At 47.3% G+C, this 18738-nt stretch overlaps 1 protein-coding gene across 4 annotated transcripts in view; it reads right to left on the bottom strand.

The window, feature by feature from the left end:
- Positions 1-5837: 5837 nt before the first annotated feature.
- The window catches only part of ERG (ETS transcription factor ERG), a 346902-nt gene continuing 334001 nt past the window's right edge, over positions 5838-18738 (bottom strand). For 3 of the 4 annotated variants that reach the window (XM_075542292.1, XM_075542289.1, XM_075542290.1), the window contains 4 exons: positions 17661-17729; positions 16097-16153; positions 14558-14605; positions 5843-8199 (listed from right to left, as the gene is read on the bottom strand). In XM_075542292.1, coding sequence (XP_075398407.1) covers positions 7679-8199; positions 14558-14605; positions 16097-16153; positions 17661-17729 — 695 coding nt within the window. In that variant the 3' untranslated portion in view covers positions 5843-7678. Of the gene's footprint in view, positions 8200-14557; positions 14606-16096; positions 16154-17660; positions 17730-18738 lie in introns of all 4 variants that reach the window. The other variant, XM_075542291.1, reaches the window with a different exon arrangement.

The raw sequence follows: 18738 nt of genomic DNA, 5'->3' as shown, positions 1-18738 counted from the left end.
TCCAAAGTACATGAGACAGTCTCACCATCTTCATTTTTAAAGAGAATTCTGGCTGCACTGTTTGTAAGACAGGTGTGTCCACTTTATCGACCTGTGTATTGTTTAGTTAAAAGTTGGTTAATAGGATTATTAAGTTCAGTTCTGAGTGTGAAGCGTATCTGAGGTCCATAATCTTTGGAGGTCCGCCAGTCTCTATCTAACCAATAAGCCTGGTCCTTGTTATGATTTTGAGTTTTGTTCTACACTCTTCTCCCACTCTACCCAGAACCTTCTGCTGGGAACCCAGTCAGAACACTCAGTAGTGGTATTGTTGGATCTTCTGGTCTCGGGGTAGTAGAAGCTGATCCTTGTGTGGTCCTATTAGTCCTTTGGAATAATTGTTTCCTGTGTCTTTGATCTTCATTCTTCTTTGCTACAACAGCAAAAGACCAATGATTGCATTTTGCATGGCTCCTTCAGTTCCTAAGACCCCCGTCATCATTCGCCTAAGTAAAAGGGCTGTTCCTTGCCAGGAAGTCTTGTGGGCTTGGCATCTGCTACTGCTATGGTCACACAGTATCCAGTCTTCTTCAACCTTTTCAGAACAAAACCCAGATCACAGGTTCTTATTAGCTTCCTAACCAGCGTTCTCTGCACAAAATAACAGCATCAGGAGCTTTAGGTAAGAAGAGAGTCATAAACATTAAGGTTGGCATCTCCTACTCTTAAATTCTTGGCTTCATCACAGAAATTTGAAAATCTTGATTGATACCCATACAGAGAACATTTAGGTTTATTTAAACCAGTAATTCCATTCCTACAAGGGCAGAGTCCGTTTAAGCTAATGGAATTGTGGGCCCAGCCCAGCAGGATTTAGGTTATTAATTTCAGGTACTATTCAGGAAAGTGCAAACGGTTCTTGCTAGGGCTATCCTTGAGCCACCATTTAAAAGATGGAGACCAGGAAGAGCAGTTGTTTAATGTGTTAGACGCAGAAAACCTTGGGAACTTGATGAAAACAATGGGGCTGTCTCCCCGTAAAACTTCCTATGATTTTACTGTGCAGTTTAGGGACGGCCCGGATCCATGTTAAAATCTCTGCAGTATCCATTAAAATGCTGAACGAACCTGTGTTTTCCTCGAGCATGCTACCTCATGGTGCTGTCATGAAACGAGCCAGCCCAGACCACTGCCCGTGCAAGCACAATGTGGATTCGACTGAAGAGGCTTCCTCCAGACCAAGGTGTCCGTTCTTCCCTTGTGATCACCATCCCTCCTTTCCCTTGGACAGTAACCCTTCTCTAACCCTCGGCCATTTGAGTGTGGCTGAATCAAGCCCTAGTTCTAGAGAGGGCACGGGACTTAGGGCTGGGCAACGGTGCCTTCTGTTTCTTAGGCGGCAGTGATGGGCTCAGCGATCAGAAAAGTCAGGGAGCAAGACTTGATTCCAGGGCGCCACTGGGAACTATTGGGAATCCAAGAAATGCTCTTTCCATTAGCGTGATGGAAAATGCTACAATATGAGCTACTCGTTCTCAACCAGGAGTGATTTTACCAGCCAGGGGACGCTGGCAGTGCCCGCAGATATGTTTGGTTTCCATGACTATTGGGGTAGGTCTTAGCTTCCTTGTGCTGCTGGGACAGGCATTCCACATGGGGAGAAGGCACATTTATTTTCACGCATTTCCAACGCCAAACCAAACTCACCGCCATTGGATTGATTCCAACTCATGGAGACCTTGGAGGGCAGAGAACTGCTCCTTGTGGGTTCTGATACTGGTCAGTCTTTGTGGGAGCAAACAGCCCCGTCTTGCTCCAGAGGAAAGGCTGGTGGGCTCTACCAGCCCACCTTTGGATTAGCAGTCAAACATTTAACCACGGCACCTCAAGGGCTCCTTTCCACAGGTATAGAGATGGTGATTAAAACCCACAACTCACTGCCATTGAGTCACTTCAAGATTAAGATGCCATTACATGTTTTGTGGGGACACAATTCAACCTGTAACAGGGTGACACAGGCATCGAGTGGGAAGAGGTCAAAGCTGATGCTAACCATCCTAAAATATACAGGATGTCCCCCAATAACACTTATCTGACGCAAAATGTCAATGATGCTGATGTTGAAAAGTCCTGCCACAAACTGGGGTAGCTATTGTTTCCTTGACAGATAAGGAAAGGGATTTTCCGAGGAGTTAAATCCAAGGTCAAACAACCAGTAAGGGGGAGGACTCAATGGCTATCTGTGGATTCAAAAGACCACACTATCTTCAGAGTCCGGAGTGTTTGGGTTCTAGGTCCCTGCAACACCTCTGTATCACCTGGGGAAACCTATTTCTTTAAGCAGTGCTCATGGGCTTCTGAAAATTTACTTTGAGTCAACAATTAGTTTATCAATGAAATAAAGAAAAGAATCAATCAAAGAATACACTTTGGATACATTGTCAGGCGATACCAGTCCCTGGAGGAGGACGTCATGCTTAATAAATTAGGCCAAAAGGGGGCAGGCCCTCAAGGAGATGGATCGACCCTCTGTCTGCACCAGTGGACTCAAGCATAGGAACACCGGTGAGGATGTCACAGAACTGGCAGGGTTTCGTTCTGCTGTGCTTCAGGTTGCTATGGGTCAGAACCGACACCACGACACCTAACGACAATAACAAAGAAGTTTCAGACGAAAAGGGAGCACTTTGCAGATCTGACGAAGGTCAAGCGAGTCTCAATCAGCCTAACCAGTGTAAGTCTAAAGCAATACATTCATGTGGGCAGAATGCAAAGCAGATCAAAGAAACAAGGGGGATTTTTCATCTATTGCTCTATCACCATTTTCCCAGAAACTTAGTGACTAAAATCAACAAACATTTATGATCTCACAGTTTCTGTGGGTCAGGAACTCAGAAGCAGCTTTGCTGGGCAGTCCTGGCTCGGGATATTTTAGGAGATTACAGTCAAGCATCCAACAGTCATGGGAAGACCTGACTCGGGCTGGAGGATACACTTCCAACCTGGGGTCCGTAGTGAGACTGTTTGTGGCATGGCACTGGGGTTCCCTCAGCATGAGTGCTCCCCAAGCACATACTCCTTATGAACTCATGCCAGAAATCACACATGGCTACTTCTGCCATGCTCTTTTCATTAGGAGCAAGGCACTGCATCCAACAGCCTCCTCTGCTTGGGGAGGAGGGCATGCCTCTCTGCCTTGAAAGGAAGGAAAATCATCATCGGGGGCTGGCATTAGTGAGCGGCAGCAAGCTGCACAGACACACACATCGACAATGACCAACCAACAGAGGGCATTTGGCAGAGGAAGCCAAAGCTTCGGCGAGATACTAAAACCCATTGTCCCGAAAATGAACCCGCAGTAACCTCCTCAGAGGAAGCAGACCCTCCTGCAAAGGGCCAGCCGAGTGCAGCGCACCGTGACGCAGCGCCCCTGGTTTGCGCGGAGCTGTGGCTCCGTCCCCGCTAAGCCACTTCATTTTGAGAAAACTTTTTTTTTTTTCCGCATTGGAAGAGACCTCATTCATACATATGGAAGAGCATTTCAAGTTAATATAGAAGGGGACTTAAAAACTTCATGAAAACCAGAATGACAAGGGCTTGGTTTTTTTTTTTCATGATGAGGCCCCTGGCACATTGAGAAATTGAACTTCACCAGGGCTTACAGGGCCTGAACATTCCTTCATACCCCACGGATCTTCTTCCTGCTCAGCATAGCCACTGCCTTGACTTTGATGCTTGTTTTCATTCCCATCCCCATCATCTGCTTGGATTTAATTGTATCCCCTCACCAGACACCCCCTCTCACACACAATATATATATATATATATAGAGAGAGAGAGAGAGTGGGGGGGGGTGTCTTTATGATGTTAATGAGGACCTCAATGTCAGGTGTGTCTTCAAAACACCTTTAGAGATTTAAAAGGAAGGGATTAAGCACAGAAGCAAATAAACATGATTGGGGGAGAAGGGGGGGATGAGATGCCACATGCAATAGATGTCACAGAGATGAACTGAATTCACCCACCCGCCCAGAGAAGCTGAGAGAAGGACTTTCTCTGAGTTAAGAGTCTGCTCAGAGCCACTGCCCTGGAGTCAGACTTCCAGCCTCTTACACTGTGGGAAGAGACATCTCTGTTCCTCAAAGATCCCATACTTAGTGTTTCGGTCGCATCAGCACTAGGAAACAAGCAGGATTCTGACAGTGAGTTATTTGTCTGGGGACTATTGGTCTCAGATCACAGCCTTTCAACCACTCCAACAGAAAAGTATTTGTTTGATTCCCAATAGTTCCCCGATGAATAATGCATCATATTGTATGCATTTCCCTGCTACATCATACTTCTTTGGCTCAAAATTAAGAAATTAAGTGTAATAATAAATGCTGTGTTTATATTATTGCACAGATAGGTCACAATTTGCTTCTCTGATCTAATCTTGATGGATTCTTGGGTTGTGTCCTGTGTTTTCTGTTATAAGCACATGATGGGGAACATTCTGGTATATGTATCCTGGTGGACATCATTCAGAATCTCCTATGGGATACTCAAGGTTTAAAGGTGCCGGGGGAACTGGGAAACCAAACTGAAGACCTTCACTATAACCATAAATGATCAGACTTGTTTTTATTGTTGTATTTATGATGGAATCTTGAAGGAACCTAATTGAGTGTTATAGAAGGAAAGACATGCTTATATAGAGAACACAGGTGCGCCCTTCCTTTAGATCCCAACTAAAAAGCGACTGGCCTGTCCCATTAGAACACTGGGTCCCTTGATGCCAGCTGTGTTTTGCTCATGTATAAGGAGAGACAGCCACTTTGAAGGCATCCTGGTGGCACGGAGGGTCACGCACTGAGCTGCTAGCCACCAGCTGCTCTGTGGGAGAGAGATGAGGCTGTTTGCCCTCAGAAAGTGACAGCCCTGAAAGCCCACTGAGGCAGTTCTCCTCTGCCTTCTGGGGTCGTTATGAGCCAGACTTGACTTGGTGGCAGGGAGCTGAGTTGTAGGCACCCTGTGAGACTGCCACGGGCTGCTGCAGAATGAGTGACGGCGAGAGTCCTCTCAATGCCAATGACTTGGAACATCTCCAGTCTTGGAAACGGGCTCCTGCTGACTTCAAAGACCATTGCCAAGATAGCCACAAGCATTGGCAACTTCATTTAGTTGTCGGAAAAGGGACTGTGACCTGCAAAACAAGCACTCTTGTTGTTGCTAGGTACTGTCAAGTCGGTTCCACCCCATAGCCATCACCGGCACTCCAGCAATTCCCGTCCTGGGCCATCCTCATAATGGCTATATTTGAGCTCATGACTACAAAACAAGCCCCGAAGCAGCTATAAAACGGGCCAATTCAGAAAGCAAGTTGCTTAGGCTTGCAAGTATAGGTACGTATTATTAGACCTCTCCAATTGCCACACACACACCCCAGATCCCCCGACCCCTAACAGGCCAAGGGAAAGGCTCTGCTGGCCTAGTGGTTACATCGTGAGCTGCTGGCCATAAGGTCAGGTATTCAAAACCACCTGTCACCCTGAGACAGACAAGGCTGTCTACTCCCGGGAAGCACTGTAACAGTGGTTCTCAACCTTCCTAGTGCCATGACCCTGTCATACAGTTTGTCATGTGGTAGTGACCCCCAACCAGAAAATTATTTTCATTGCTACTTCATAACTGTAATTTTGCTGGTTATGAATCATAATGTAAATATCTGATGTGCAGGATGTATTTTAATTGTTACAAATTGAGCATAAACACAAAGCATAGTGATTAATCAGAAAATATGTAATTATATATTGTGAAATATTTATGTTTTCTGATGGTCTTAGGTGACCCCTGTGAAAGGATTGTTCGACCCCCGAAGGTGTTGTGACCCACAGGTTGAGAATAGCTGCTCTATAGTCTCGGGAAACCTACGGGTGGCAGGCAGTCCACCCTGTTGTGTAGGGTTGCCATGAGTCAGCACTGACTCCATGGCTGTGAGTCTTTTGGTTTGGGTAAGGTTGGAAGAAGTAAGTGGTGATGGCAGTCCCATGCTGGGAATGAATGTGGAGGCTCCCAGGTGAATCTTGGTCCTTCTGCTCCAGAAAGTGCTGGAAATGGGAATGTGGGCAAGAAGGGCCTGGGGAGGCCGTGACTGTGGGGGTGCCGAGCATTCCCCCCTGACAGTGGACTACCACGTGACACTCCTTGACGAAGTCAACTTAGAACACAAAAACCACAGCATTCAGGACTTGGTTCTAATAGGCAACTTTAGTCGCTAAGAAAGTGCAAATGCAGACTCCTGGGTAGATCTGATTTGCCATGCTAGGCCAAGCTTATTTTATTACATACATTCTGCATTCTAAGAACTAATAACTTCATATTGTAAACATTAAGCATACAGAGTTTAAATTCAAGGCCACATTTATATCATTGATTGTCTCTCTTTGTGGTGTGTCTTTGGTTGGCCGAGATCAACTCGTAGTGTATAAATGCATAAGTTATATAATTATTATATAAAAAAGAGGAAAAACAAAAACCCACTGGCTTGGATACTTCATTCTGACAAACGCACAGCGTTCGCGACTCAAGAAGGAAAACTGGAGCCCGCCTACCCCAAACGCCCAGGAGACTTCCAATTTCGGGAACCCAGAAGGTCGCCTCTGCCCTTACCCTGATGGAGAAGAACACCCCCACGTGTGGAGGAGGTCCTGAAGGCTTCTTTTAAATATCAGACAATTCCAGTTACACCTTTTTTTTTACATACACACAAAGAAAGAGATGCTTATTTCTGTTTCTAAATTCTACTCCTCCCTGTTCCTCCACGATGCCGTGTCTTCTCCTCTGATACTGGTTTGGTATATAGCACTGACCACCACGGTAAACGGCAAGTCTCGGTGACTCCCGGTCACAGTCCCACCCTGTCCTAGTCCGGCCTCCCCTGTGGGAGCACTTTCTGTCTCTGTCCTCGCTGCCTCCTCCTCGGCTTCCCCCTCCAGCCTTTGTCTACAATTACCCACGCACGCTCGGTCCACATTCGGTGTCCCTCCAGATTGGCTCACCGCTCCCGCTATCCTGGGATGGAGTCGGAAATTTGGGGTCTTCACAGTTGGAGAGAGCAGAGAGCTCCCCAGCATATGGAAAGAAGCGGATTTCAACCAACACAGCCAACGCCAAGGAGTCTTTATCACTGTCCCTGGGCATGCCACAGTCTCTACTCTTCCTACTGTTTTTTCAATATGTTCCCAGTTTTAAATACAGGTAGTTTTCCTTTGGCTTAAAAAAAAAGTCATGATAAATGGTATGTTAAGTCAAACTTGTGTTATCTCTATTGCTTTAGTTGAATCCCAGTTGGCATTAGCAGGATTCCCGAGGCTACTCTATGGAGTTTATACAGGTCTTCAGACCACTTCCTTTGGCACGTTGTCCTTCCGACAGCTCGCGTCTACTTACAATGTCTTTTGCGAGGTTGGTCCACTGGATATAAAGTCCATCTACATTACAGGTCTAGCATTCTTCCCCCCACCCCACCCCCCTCGGTAGTAAGACTTTAATGATTCCCGCCCTCTAAGAATCCTAAGGATTTCTCCCCCGGGGGGCCTTCCCCAGCCCCACGCAACCTTTCTCCTTCCTGTCCAGGCACTTTGATTCAGGTTCTCCCAAGAGTCTGTGGCAATTCGCTGGCGATTGTATGTTGTTGGGAAAGGCCTTCGGCTGGTCCCTAGTAGTAAGTGCCCAGGTGAGAAGGCATATGGCTGGCTGGGAGCCTAGAGTTAGGATAGATACCTCCAGTTGGTGAATTCCAGTAGGGGTTTGGGGCAGCAAAAAAACTAGAAGATGTTACGGGTAGAGCTGGGGGGTGGGGGGCCACAAAGTTCATCTTCTGGGGGTGGGTGTGATAGGAGCCCATGTACGGGAGGTCTGAGGGGTACTTGTACAGGGAGGACTCTGGAGGGTGGGGCTGGAGGGCCTGCGCGATGCCGTGGAAGTCGAACTTGTAGGCGTAGCGCTTCCCGTGCACTTTGGTCATGATGTTCTTGTCGTAGTAGTAACGGAGGGCGCGGCTGAGTTTATCGTAGTTCATGTTGGGTTTGCTTTTCCGTTCTCCCCACCGCCGGGCCACCTCGTCGGGATCTGTCATCTTGAACTCGCCGTTAGTGCCCTCCCAGGTGATGCAGTTGGAGTTGGAGCTGTCAGACAGCAGCTCCAGGAGGAACTGCCAGAGCTGGATCTGTCCACTGCCTAAGAAGGCCAGGAGAGGGGAAAACAGACAGGGTGAGAGCGGGGCCTGAGGGGAAACGCATGCTTCCATCGGGGACTCACCCAGGACACCTTGGCCAGGTCCTCTACTCATCCTTCTCTGGGAGCCCCTGGGTGGTGAAATGTTCAGGCTCAAGGCCAGCCAGAAGCACCCTGAGAGAAAGGCCTGGTGATCTACTTCTGTAGAAGCAGCTGCTGGACACCCCCTAGAGCACAGTTCAACTCGGACACAGAGGGACATGGTTCTGTTTGTTTGTACTCTGCCTCCACCCCCCCCTCACCCCCCGTGGCTGGCAGTGGCGGCTACTCTTCTTCCACGGCGAGGCTTCTCTGTGGAGAGCTGCCCTTGGCTGAGCAGGAGCCGCCTCCCTCCTCCAGAGCCCACAGCAGACAGAGTCGGACCCAGGGTTCCTCGGGCCAGCCCCTATCTCAGGGGGAGCCAGCGGTGGCACTTACTCATGCCTCAGAGGCCCCCACCCAGGGTGCAGGCTGAAGCAAGGGTCCAGCTGAGGCCACTCGCCCTCTCCGGAGAACACCCCCTTACCTTAGTTAATCCCTCACTCAAGGATCCTTAATCAGGGTCTTGGTCACTAGGGAGGAGTCCCCAGGTGGCACAGAGAGTTAAGCACTTCCCTAGTAACTGCAAGATTGGCCCTGCCTCAGGAGAAAGGTCTTGTGATAGGCTTTGAAAAGGCCCTAGCCTTGGGAGAGGAGTCCTGATGGCACAGTGGATGCTCATTGGGCTGCTGACCACAAGGTCGACAGTTTGAACCCACCAGCCTCTCTGTGGGGAGCAGATAAGGCTTTCTACTCCCGTAAGAATTACAGTCTCGGCAGCCCAATGGGACCATTCTAACCTGCCCCATAGGGTCACTATGAGCCAGAATTGACTCGATGACAGTGCGTTTGGCTTGAAACACCGATGGAACTCAATTCTGCTCTGAAACACACGAGGGCCTCGACTGAATGGCGACTGTCAGTGGGTTGATTAATTTTGTTTTCCTTCTGTGCCCTGGGAACCTGACCTGAGGTGATGGGCACTAGTGACCACCCAGCTCATCAACCAGGTCCGAGTTCTGGATGGTCTACTGAGGATTCCCTACCGGACACAAGCTCCCTCCACCTCTGACTTCCTCGAGTGAGAGACCAGGGCCACCTGGTGTTTCGGGGCTGGGAGAGTTCATTTTTCCTATTTTTGAGAGGCAGAATGTGCCACGGGATGGGTGGCAATAATGACTTCATGGCATTTATGTTGGCCAGGTTAAGTAAAAAGAATAATAGGGGAAGTCAGATTTAGGAAATGAACCCTAAAAATTTATGGGGTGGGGGGGGAGAATGGAAGTAAACACCGTTATTTCTAACATAACATTGTGCTGGCACTCAGCGGGCAATTCTGTCAAAACTTTTCCTAGAACCGAATTAACCCACGCAGAATGAGGAAGTTTAGAAAAAAGCTGGCTCCGTTTCAAACCAGATCACCCATTTCCAGTATTCAGGCAAAGGCATCGTAACGGAAATCCACATGTTGCTCTGGCGGGCCGATGCCAGCTGGGCTCAGTAGCGGTTCCCTGAGAGCAACGGAAACGCTGAGCCCCTGCAACCCCCTGGGTGGAAGCAAAGGAGACCCTGGTTTGGTCAAAGAGCTCTCATCGAGCTGGAGTGCACAGCCAGAAGTCTCCCAATCCCACTGGCATACAGATACGGCTTTACGTTTTATTAAATCAGAACAAATCCAGGCATAGCATACAGTACGGCAAGATGAGTTACAGCTCCCAGGAGAATATGCAAAGATGGAGAGTGATACTGAGTCCCAGGACAAGTTAAGCTGTGCTGGGCAGATTCTAGAAGCTCCCGAATGCCAGCTACTGAGCTGTGTGTGCCGTCAAGTCCCTGAAGTAGTGTCTCCAGCTTCCTAGCAGTGACGGCCTTTCATTATACTGTAAGTACATACCAGATGTGATCTAGTGACTAAACTCCAACTGGTCACCATTCAGAGGCTTGCTGTCATATACAGCTCAACTGTCAATCTGTTTCCTTCTCAATCCTTAGTACTAGCTCCTTGTATGTAAGAGCCTTGGTGGTGGAGTGGTTATGTGTTGGGCTGCTAACCACAAGGTCAGCAGTTCAAAATCACTGGCACCTTCTCGGGATAAAGCAGCTTCCTACTGACTCCCTTAAAGAGTTACATTCACAGTTCTACCCGGTCTTAGAGGGTTGCTAGAGTCAGAATCTCGAGAGCAGTGAGTGGGTGTGGGGGTTTTGAGGGCGCCCTGTATGAACTGTCTACCTTGTCAATCCTTGTTTCCACTCGGGCTACATGGGAATGGATGTGCTTGTGAACTCATCCATCCAGCAGCGATGTGAGAAAGATCGACCTTTCCTGAATAGGTGACGAAAAACCAATCATTTTCATGCTAACAATGCATTTGAGATGGATTAGCAGCTTGTAGCTCATTGCAACAGAGGCCTTGGCTTTGGGGGAACATTTTCAAACTGTTCTCAATCAAGTTGTGCTGCCTCGCTCACATTCCGTTACTATGCATATTTAGAAAATGCAACAAGCGGTATGAGAACACCATATGGCTTTAGTATGTGTAGTGTAACCAAAGGATCACAATTTGAAAACAAGCATTCCATCTCTGACCCGGGAATAGGAAAAGAACATGGATTGGGGATTTAACAGCCTAACATATGCTTCAATATAAATACATACAGTTGTTTGAAAATAAATATTCAGTGTCAGCTTCCTCCCATAGAGAGAGAGCAATTTGGTTCAAATATACAGGCCTTGTTCACCAGCCAAAGGAGCACTTGATACCTATCCCAAATCTTAGCGTTACCTTTTAGCCATTTTCCCCTCACCCCTTTCCTTTATAATTGTGTGCAGGTGAGGAGCAGGGGACAGGAGTGGTCTCCTATTTCTCCAGCCCAGAGAACTACGGCACTGGGACTGGTGTTCACGGCAGAAACCCAAGCCCTGAGGGTAAACGAGTCCATTGCTCACTGGACTACTTCGTCCCTTAGCCCTGCCGCCTCAGGAATTACATCTGTGAGCCTGTCGAGGGTCTAAAGGAACCAGTCTTGTCAGCAGAATGTATCAGACAGGAATCATGGGAACAAAATTGGAACATCAACATCAGAGAGTGCTTGGGCAGCCATTTGTAAAATGTAAAATGTTAGGGTTCGTGCTCCTAACAAACATGCACCCCATTGTATGTGTTCTCCCTAGGCGAGCTTCTCAAACACTAGCTGCCACTCAGTCAACTCCAAATCGGGGTGGCCCATGCATGTCAGGATAGGGCTGTGCTCCACAGGGGGTGCATGGCCTCCAACCCACAGGGACCCCATGGATTGCAGAACGAGGGCCACTTGCTCCCGCACCGGCCTCACAAACGTTGCCATGTTTGAGCCCACTGGGGCGGCTGCAGTGTCCATCCATCTTGTGGAGGGCCCCTCTCCCTCTTACGGACCCTTGACTTTTACCAGGTACGAAGTTGAGACCGGTCCTATGGAGACCGGTTCACATGACAACGTGGGCGTGTGTGCTACACACACACACTGAGGGGGCTTCAAAACGTTTGTGGGGAAATTGAATGTTTCTGAACTTTTCAAAGCCCTCTCGTGTGTGTGTACTTAGATGCACTCACATATGTTGGTGTTACATGCTGTGGAGCTGGTCCCTAACTCACGGCACCCCAGGCACAGTAGAATGGAACGCTGCCTGCTCCCGTGCAGCTCAAGATCTGGCTGTGTGGTTTTCATCCATCCATTACCTGTAGATCCAGGCCTTGCTGCCTAGCCCGTCTTGGTCTGTAAGCTCTCCTAAAATCTGCTCAGCATCCCACCAATAATGAGTGCCTCCTCTCGCCGAGGGATCTAACCCGGTCTCCAGTACGGAAGGTGAGCACTTCACCACTGCAACACCACTGACTGATACACCACCACACACACACACACACACACACACACACACACACTCTCTCTCTCTCTCTCTCTCTCTCTCTCTCTCTCTCTCTCTCTCTCTCTCTCTCTCTCTCTCTCTCTCTCATTTCCTCCCCCATTTCTTCTCTCTACGACATGTAGGCTAGAGGTGCTGGGGTTTAAAGCAGGGGCTGCTCACCACAAAGTTGGTGGTTCAAACCCACCAGTCACTCTGTCTGTGAGAGGGAGATGAAGCCGTTTGCTCCCATAAAGATTAGTCTCGGAACTCCTATAACTCAGGTGGATTGGATGGCAGTAGGAATATCAGTGTACAGCACAGGATTGTCAGTTAGCCAGCCGGGGAAGTGGAAGGGCCAGGTGATGCTTGTCTGGCTCGGCTTCTTTCCACTCATCTCCAGAGCCCCCCACTCTTGCACACTAAAATAGTTTAACTGGATGAGCTGCCTTCCTTCCTGTCCCCATGGTCCCCACTCACCAAGACTGTCTACTTTTCTTCAAGCTTCATCAAGAGGAGTGTGGGGCAAGAGAATAAAAACAGACTTTGGAGAAAATTAAGTCAGGCCGTGCAACTCAGGAGAAGTTCCTTAACTTCGCTGAACCTCTGATAGCTCTCTGGTAGGCTGGAGAATGGCCTTGCAGGGGCGTGGTGAGGATAGAGGAGGGCTACAGGGCTACAGCCACAGCTCTGACCAGGGCTTATGAGGACCAGGGTCAGAAAAAACCCAAACTCACTGCCATCAAGTCGATGCAGATGCATAGCGATCCTAGAGGACATGGTAGGCCTGTCCCTGTGAGTTTCTGAGACTACCCCTTGATGGGCATAGAATGCCTCCTGTTTCTCCCCTGAGGAACAGGGAGCATATATTTCATATTATTTATTAACCTGCTCAGGTGTTTGTATGTCCAACCCTTTGCTCATTTATTCTGAGCAGTGCTGAGCCGCAGCTGCTAAGGTCAGTGCAGCGGCAGTGAACTGGGCCACGAAGCCCAGTGGCACCTTTGACACGGGAACAATATGCTGCCTGGTTCCATGCAACCCGATGATCAGAGGTGGATCAGCTCAGTGTGTTCAGGTTTTCAGTAGCTGATTCTGGGGACTAGAGTCCCAGGTCTTTCTTCCAGGCCCATCCTAGTCTACAAGTCCCACTGACAAGCCTCCATGGAGAGGCAGCTCCTATAATGAATGGCCTGGCACTGGCCAGGAATAAAAGCTGGTTCTCCCGGGTAGAAGGCCAGAATTCTACCACAGAAACCCTAAAGCCTGTCATGACTGTCAACAGTGATCAGAAAGCATGGAAATAATTTCTATTTGGCCGATGGTGGTGGCAGTTGTGAACGCAAAGCTGGAGATAGGTGTGAGGAAGGGACCAAGGACTAAGAAAGAAGACCTGGCCAGCAGCTAGAATCTCATGTCTAAAAAGCAGCACACTTGTCAGGCCAGTTATGCATCTGTCTCTCCACCGGAAAGCAAGCACCTGCTATCAGACATCCTATCTTGCTATTCTTGAATTCATTCGTTGGACCAATCCTTGTGAAGTACCTGCTCTAGGCCCTGGACTGGATAGACCAGGAAACAAACACTCACTACTAGCTGCTCAGCTGCTTAAAAAGGACTTATTCTATTACTTAACGTCAGGGAAGATTTAGATGTCAGTGATGCTGGGTTCTTGAACAATACCATCACGCGTTCTCAACGTACAGGTTCCATTGTGGGGATAGAAGCAAACTGAATCCGAATCTTTTCGGTCTCCATGCCAATTCTGGCATCAATGTTTAGGAAATATAGATTCCAGCTTGGCCTTGCAATATGCCTGGGACAGCTTGGTATTTGGAATATGCTGCTGAGAACATATGTTGTGAATTTCTGAAGCCGGTGCCAACACAGCTGGTTCTGATCTGACTGCAAACAAACAAAACTGTTTGGCCCTGAAACGTGAGGACAGGTGATGATCCCTGGCAAGAATCCACTGATTCAGAACCTTCACTCTCTCCTGGCAAATAGGTACAGAAACATGTGACGGACAGACAATCACCCGGCCACTTTCGCCTTGTTCCTTGAATTAAAATTTCTCCTTCTAAAAAAAAAAAAGGTCTCCTTCTAAAAACATGGTTTTGTCTGCTTGTAGTCAGTTGGCATGTTCTCTGTCAAAGCTAAAATTTGCATGATCAGTGGCCCCAGATTTTCCACGGAGGCAAATCATCCCGTGAGACTGGCCTAAAACCAAAATGTATTTTCGGCTACGATTTAAAAAAATAATAATTGTATGGAAAAAAAAGGAAAGGAAATGGGTTTCTTTTGAGATACTTCTCACCCACACAGGTCAGGTTCATTTTACTGAGCGGCTATTTTAAAAACAGCACATTCGTTCAAACAAAAGTCTCAGCAGCAGCATCTCACCTGGATTTGCAAGGCGGCTACTTGTTGGTCCAAGAATCTGGTAAGGATCTGCAGTAGAGGAGAAGACAGTCAAATCACAATGGCAGACCATGACTCTGGTTAATGTGACCACAGACCTAATGTTGATCCACTGTGTGCCCAGATGTAGACGCTGAAACGCCACGCCCCCTTGCAATGGCCAATTCTGTGGATCAACTTAACTGGGCTATGATTCTTGGTGGTTTGGCCCAACACTAGACTAGTTACTGTTTCATGATCGGTATAATATCATGTAATAACTTTCCATACTGTAGTCTAATGTATAGTGAAGCCTTTAAGAGCTGGGGCTCCCCAGGACTGTCTTCTTTTTCCAGGTCTTATGGATTCCCTGCTCTTGGCTGTGCAGGTAGGCCACTTTTCTGTCAGGAGTTATTTTGATAGAACTTTCTCTCCCTCTCTCTCTCATGGCCTGGGCTATGGATCTTGAGACGCCAGCCTACAGAGACCTCCAGCCTGCAATCTGACCGACAGATTTTGAACTTGAAAGCCCCCCACGATCCTGTGACCCGGCAAGGGTCATCTCCTGTTTGCCACCTGACTGATGGGTTTGGGGTTTGGAAGGCGCCACAATCCTGTGAGGCAATCCTTCAAAATAAATGTCTCATTCTCTTTAGAAAAGAGAGCCAAGAACCCTCACACGCCTGACTCCCCATCCACCCAGTCGATTCTCTGCAGCAGACGCCACCAAGGACTGGGCCCCAGGGCAGGTATCAGCTGTGCTGTTCAACTCACTGCCAGTACACACCTCCCACTGCATTTCCTTATGGAAAAGGGCCCCAGTGCTCAGCTGGTGATTAGGAGTCGTGCCTCTCCAAAAGATATGCTGACCTCCTACCCTCTGAGTGTGGCTCTGACTGGAAATCATAGGGGCTAGGTTAGATGCTGTGACTTAAGATGAGGTCATATGAGTAAGGCGTCCTCTAGGCCTGTACGACTGGCGGCCTTGTTGAAAAAGGCAGAGAGGGAGAGACACACAGATGATGGCCATGTGAAGATGCATCTGCAAGCCAAGCAACTCCCAGGATCCCCTGCTGTCTTCAGAAGCTCGGAGAGAGACCTGGGAAAGAGTCTCCCGCAGAGGAGTCAGCACGACTGATGCCCTTTAGCCTGCAGAACCACGAGACCATAATTTCTGTTCTATGTGCCACCTAGGGTGTAGCATGCTCGCTGGCGGGCCTACGTGGTGCCTGCTGGTGCACCGTGGGCATAAGCTGAACTGAAGAGAAACTGATGGCAGAGCAGCAGCCCAGGTGTCCACGCTGCCTACATGCAACCGAATGGTTCTGTTGAACACAGACAACACAGGCTTCAGAAATGTGTTAGGAAAATCTGAAGCCACCCCGCTGAAGCATACAGGTGGCTGTATCCCCATTTTATACATGTCATAAAGAAGACAAGATAACATTCATTTCATCCTAAAAATAAATCAAATCACTTTAGCAATGCCCCGCTGACTCCATTTCTCCTCTAATGGCTGTCTGGGTGGCTCGAGAAACCCACCTAACTGAGGGCGCTGGTCTTCCGTTTTGGGCACTGTGGAAGGCGATGGCTGAGCAGCTGAAAAATCCAAAAGTGAAAAGAGACAGTTATGAGTCACACTGGGCTCCTGGGCTCTGATGCTGTTGTACAATCTTTCCATCGCTCATTTTGGTCATTAATCCTTTTTATTGTTTTATGGTGAAGAGAATGAAGGCTCACGGAGCAAATCACTTTTCCATGCAAACAATTCACAGTGGTTGTCTTGCCCCGCCCCCATGTCATTGATTGTAATCCCCACAATGTAACATCTCTTATCCAACTTCCTCCCTGCGTTTCCTGTTTCCATCCCTCTTTCCAGCCTGACCCTCCCTGCCTTCTCAACTTCCTTCTTGGGCAAAGGCTGCCCTTTGGATCTAAGAGTTGATGATTCTAAGGAGTCCATAATGTTATTGTTTGTCTTATAGATCTCTTTGGTGGGCTGGAAATTGAGCCTCAGGGGTAAGATCAGTTTCGGGTCTGAGAGGTGACTAAGGGCCACAATCAGTCTTTATCCAACCAGTAACTCTCGTCTTTTTATGATAGAGAGTTTGGTTTCACAGTTTTCTGCCCCTCTCTCTAAGACCCTCTAATAGGGTGGTCAGTATGGTAGCCAAGCACCATCTACTTCCTTTCTAAGGGTCCTGGAAGCTCAGGTTTGCATAGTCTATTAATCCACTGGATTAATTTGTTTCCAAGTGTGTTCTGCTTTCTTCACTCTTCTTTGCTCCAGACTGGGGCAGAGCTATAGGTGCAATTTAGATAACTACTCATAAGCTCTTAGGAGTCCTGGTGGCATAGTGTTTATGAGTTGGGCTGCAACCCACATGGTTGGCAGTTTGAAAACAATAGCAGCTCCTATGGAGAAAGACTAGACTTTGTTCTTCTGTAAACAGTCACAGTCTAAGAAACCCACAGGGGGTCGCTATGAATCAGCAGGGAGTTTGGTTTGGGTTTTCATAAACTTTTAAGACCCCAGTCACTACCCACGTAAGTTTAAAGCATTGTCTTTATGCACTGTGCTAAGCCAACTGACCTTGGTATCCCACAGTAAGAAGAACCCTGCACAGAGCAAGAAGAGCCTTAGGGCAGAGAACAAGTGTGCTCTAAGAGTGAAACCTAAGGTAAACATTGTAACAAAATAAGATACTTTTAATTATTTCACCTTTCATGTATACCATAAATTGAGGTGGTTTTGACACAGATTAAAGTGACGTATAATGTAAAACAAACAGGTGAAGGGAAAGCACCAGGAAAATAAAAAGGATCCTGGTGGCTTCGTGGCCACTTATCTCATCTACACACAAACATTACATGAGATCATCATTTGTCCACACTGAAAGGAACTATATCCTTCATTTCTGTTGCACTGTGAATGTAAGTCTAACTCTACAAGAGAAAGAATCCCATTTATACTTTGTGGTTAATGGGACACGTCCATCATGTGTTAGCAAGACACAGGTAAATTAGATAGACAACTATTACTCCATCAACACATATCCATCACCCGTGGTGTACCCATTCAAGGCACTAGGAGACAGCACTGTACCTTTTGACTGAGGTGTGGGGTGGCCATGACCAGTCCAGGCTGACCTCCTAGGTGGTTCATATGGTAAATCTGTAAAGACAAATAAATTGACTAAAAAAACTGATCATGCAATCTTGATGATAGATTGCTTTTAAAAATGTGTTTATTAGAATAAATGTTTTACAGGAATTCTCATTAATTCAAGGAAATATTTACTTGGGCTTCACTAGCTTTGGGTTTTCTTTACAAATTATATATATTTAATATTTGGTGGAGAATCCTGATTTTTCACCTATTTAAGTGAAAACCTATATGGACAAATTCCCCGAGAGCTTGCTGGCTCTTCTAGAGTAGTTTCTGACCATTGATCAAGATGAGAATTTAAAGGTGCTTACTATCTGATGTGTTCACCTTCAGACAGGAACTGATCTAAATCCATGCCTTTGCTACCTCTGGAACTCATCCAAGACAGAACCCATTGATGGATGGATCAACCAACTGACAGTTTCTGGTATGAAGTCTATCCTTAAATCCACCAAATAGCACATTCATGCTCCTTTTCTCCTGGTGTCCTTTTATCCCATTCATTGCCAGCTGCCTCATTTCCTTTATACATCCATCCAGCTATATTCAATTGCTCTGAACTGGTTTAATTCACCTTCTAGACAAATGACTATTTCTTTTTCTTCCTTAAAAGAATTTAGAATTTCTCTAAAATCAATTGCACTGAAGAAATTACAGAGCAGCGGCACTACTGGTCCCACAACATGTTAACCGTGACCATCAGCGTGCAACCAAATGACAGCAATTTGCTTTCACTTAGGCATCCTTTGTCCCTTACACCTTCACCTCTCTTTTACAAAGACAAACTTAATCACCAGATTTTCATTTCCTTCCACGAGAACTCCATTAGAGATCATCAAGAATCAAAGCCATTTCTAGTGATCTATTCCTGAAGATTCAGCCACGGAAAGTCCTATGGGATTTCCTGTCTCCTCTGAGACCCGAGATCCTAATCAGTTTGGAATCAACTGTACAGCAAATAACTGGATTAGAAATCAATTCAGATTCATTTCAAAAACATATCCCTGAAACATTA

Source organism: Tenrec ecaudatus, chromosome 2, assembly GCF_050624435.1.
Source record: "Tenrec ecaudatus isolate mTenEca1 chromosome 2, mTenEca1.hap1, whole genome shotgun sequence".
NCBI lineage: Eukaryota > Metazoa > Chordata > Mammalia > Afrosoricida > Tenrecidae > Tenrec > Tenrec ecaudatus.
The sequence above is the reverse complement of the archived record's forward strand: the minus strand, read 5'-3'. Positions and strand labels throughout refer to the sequence as shown.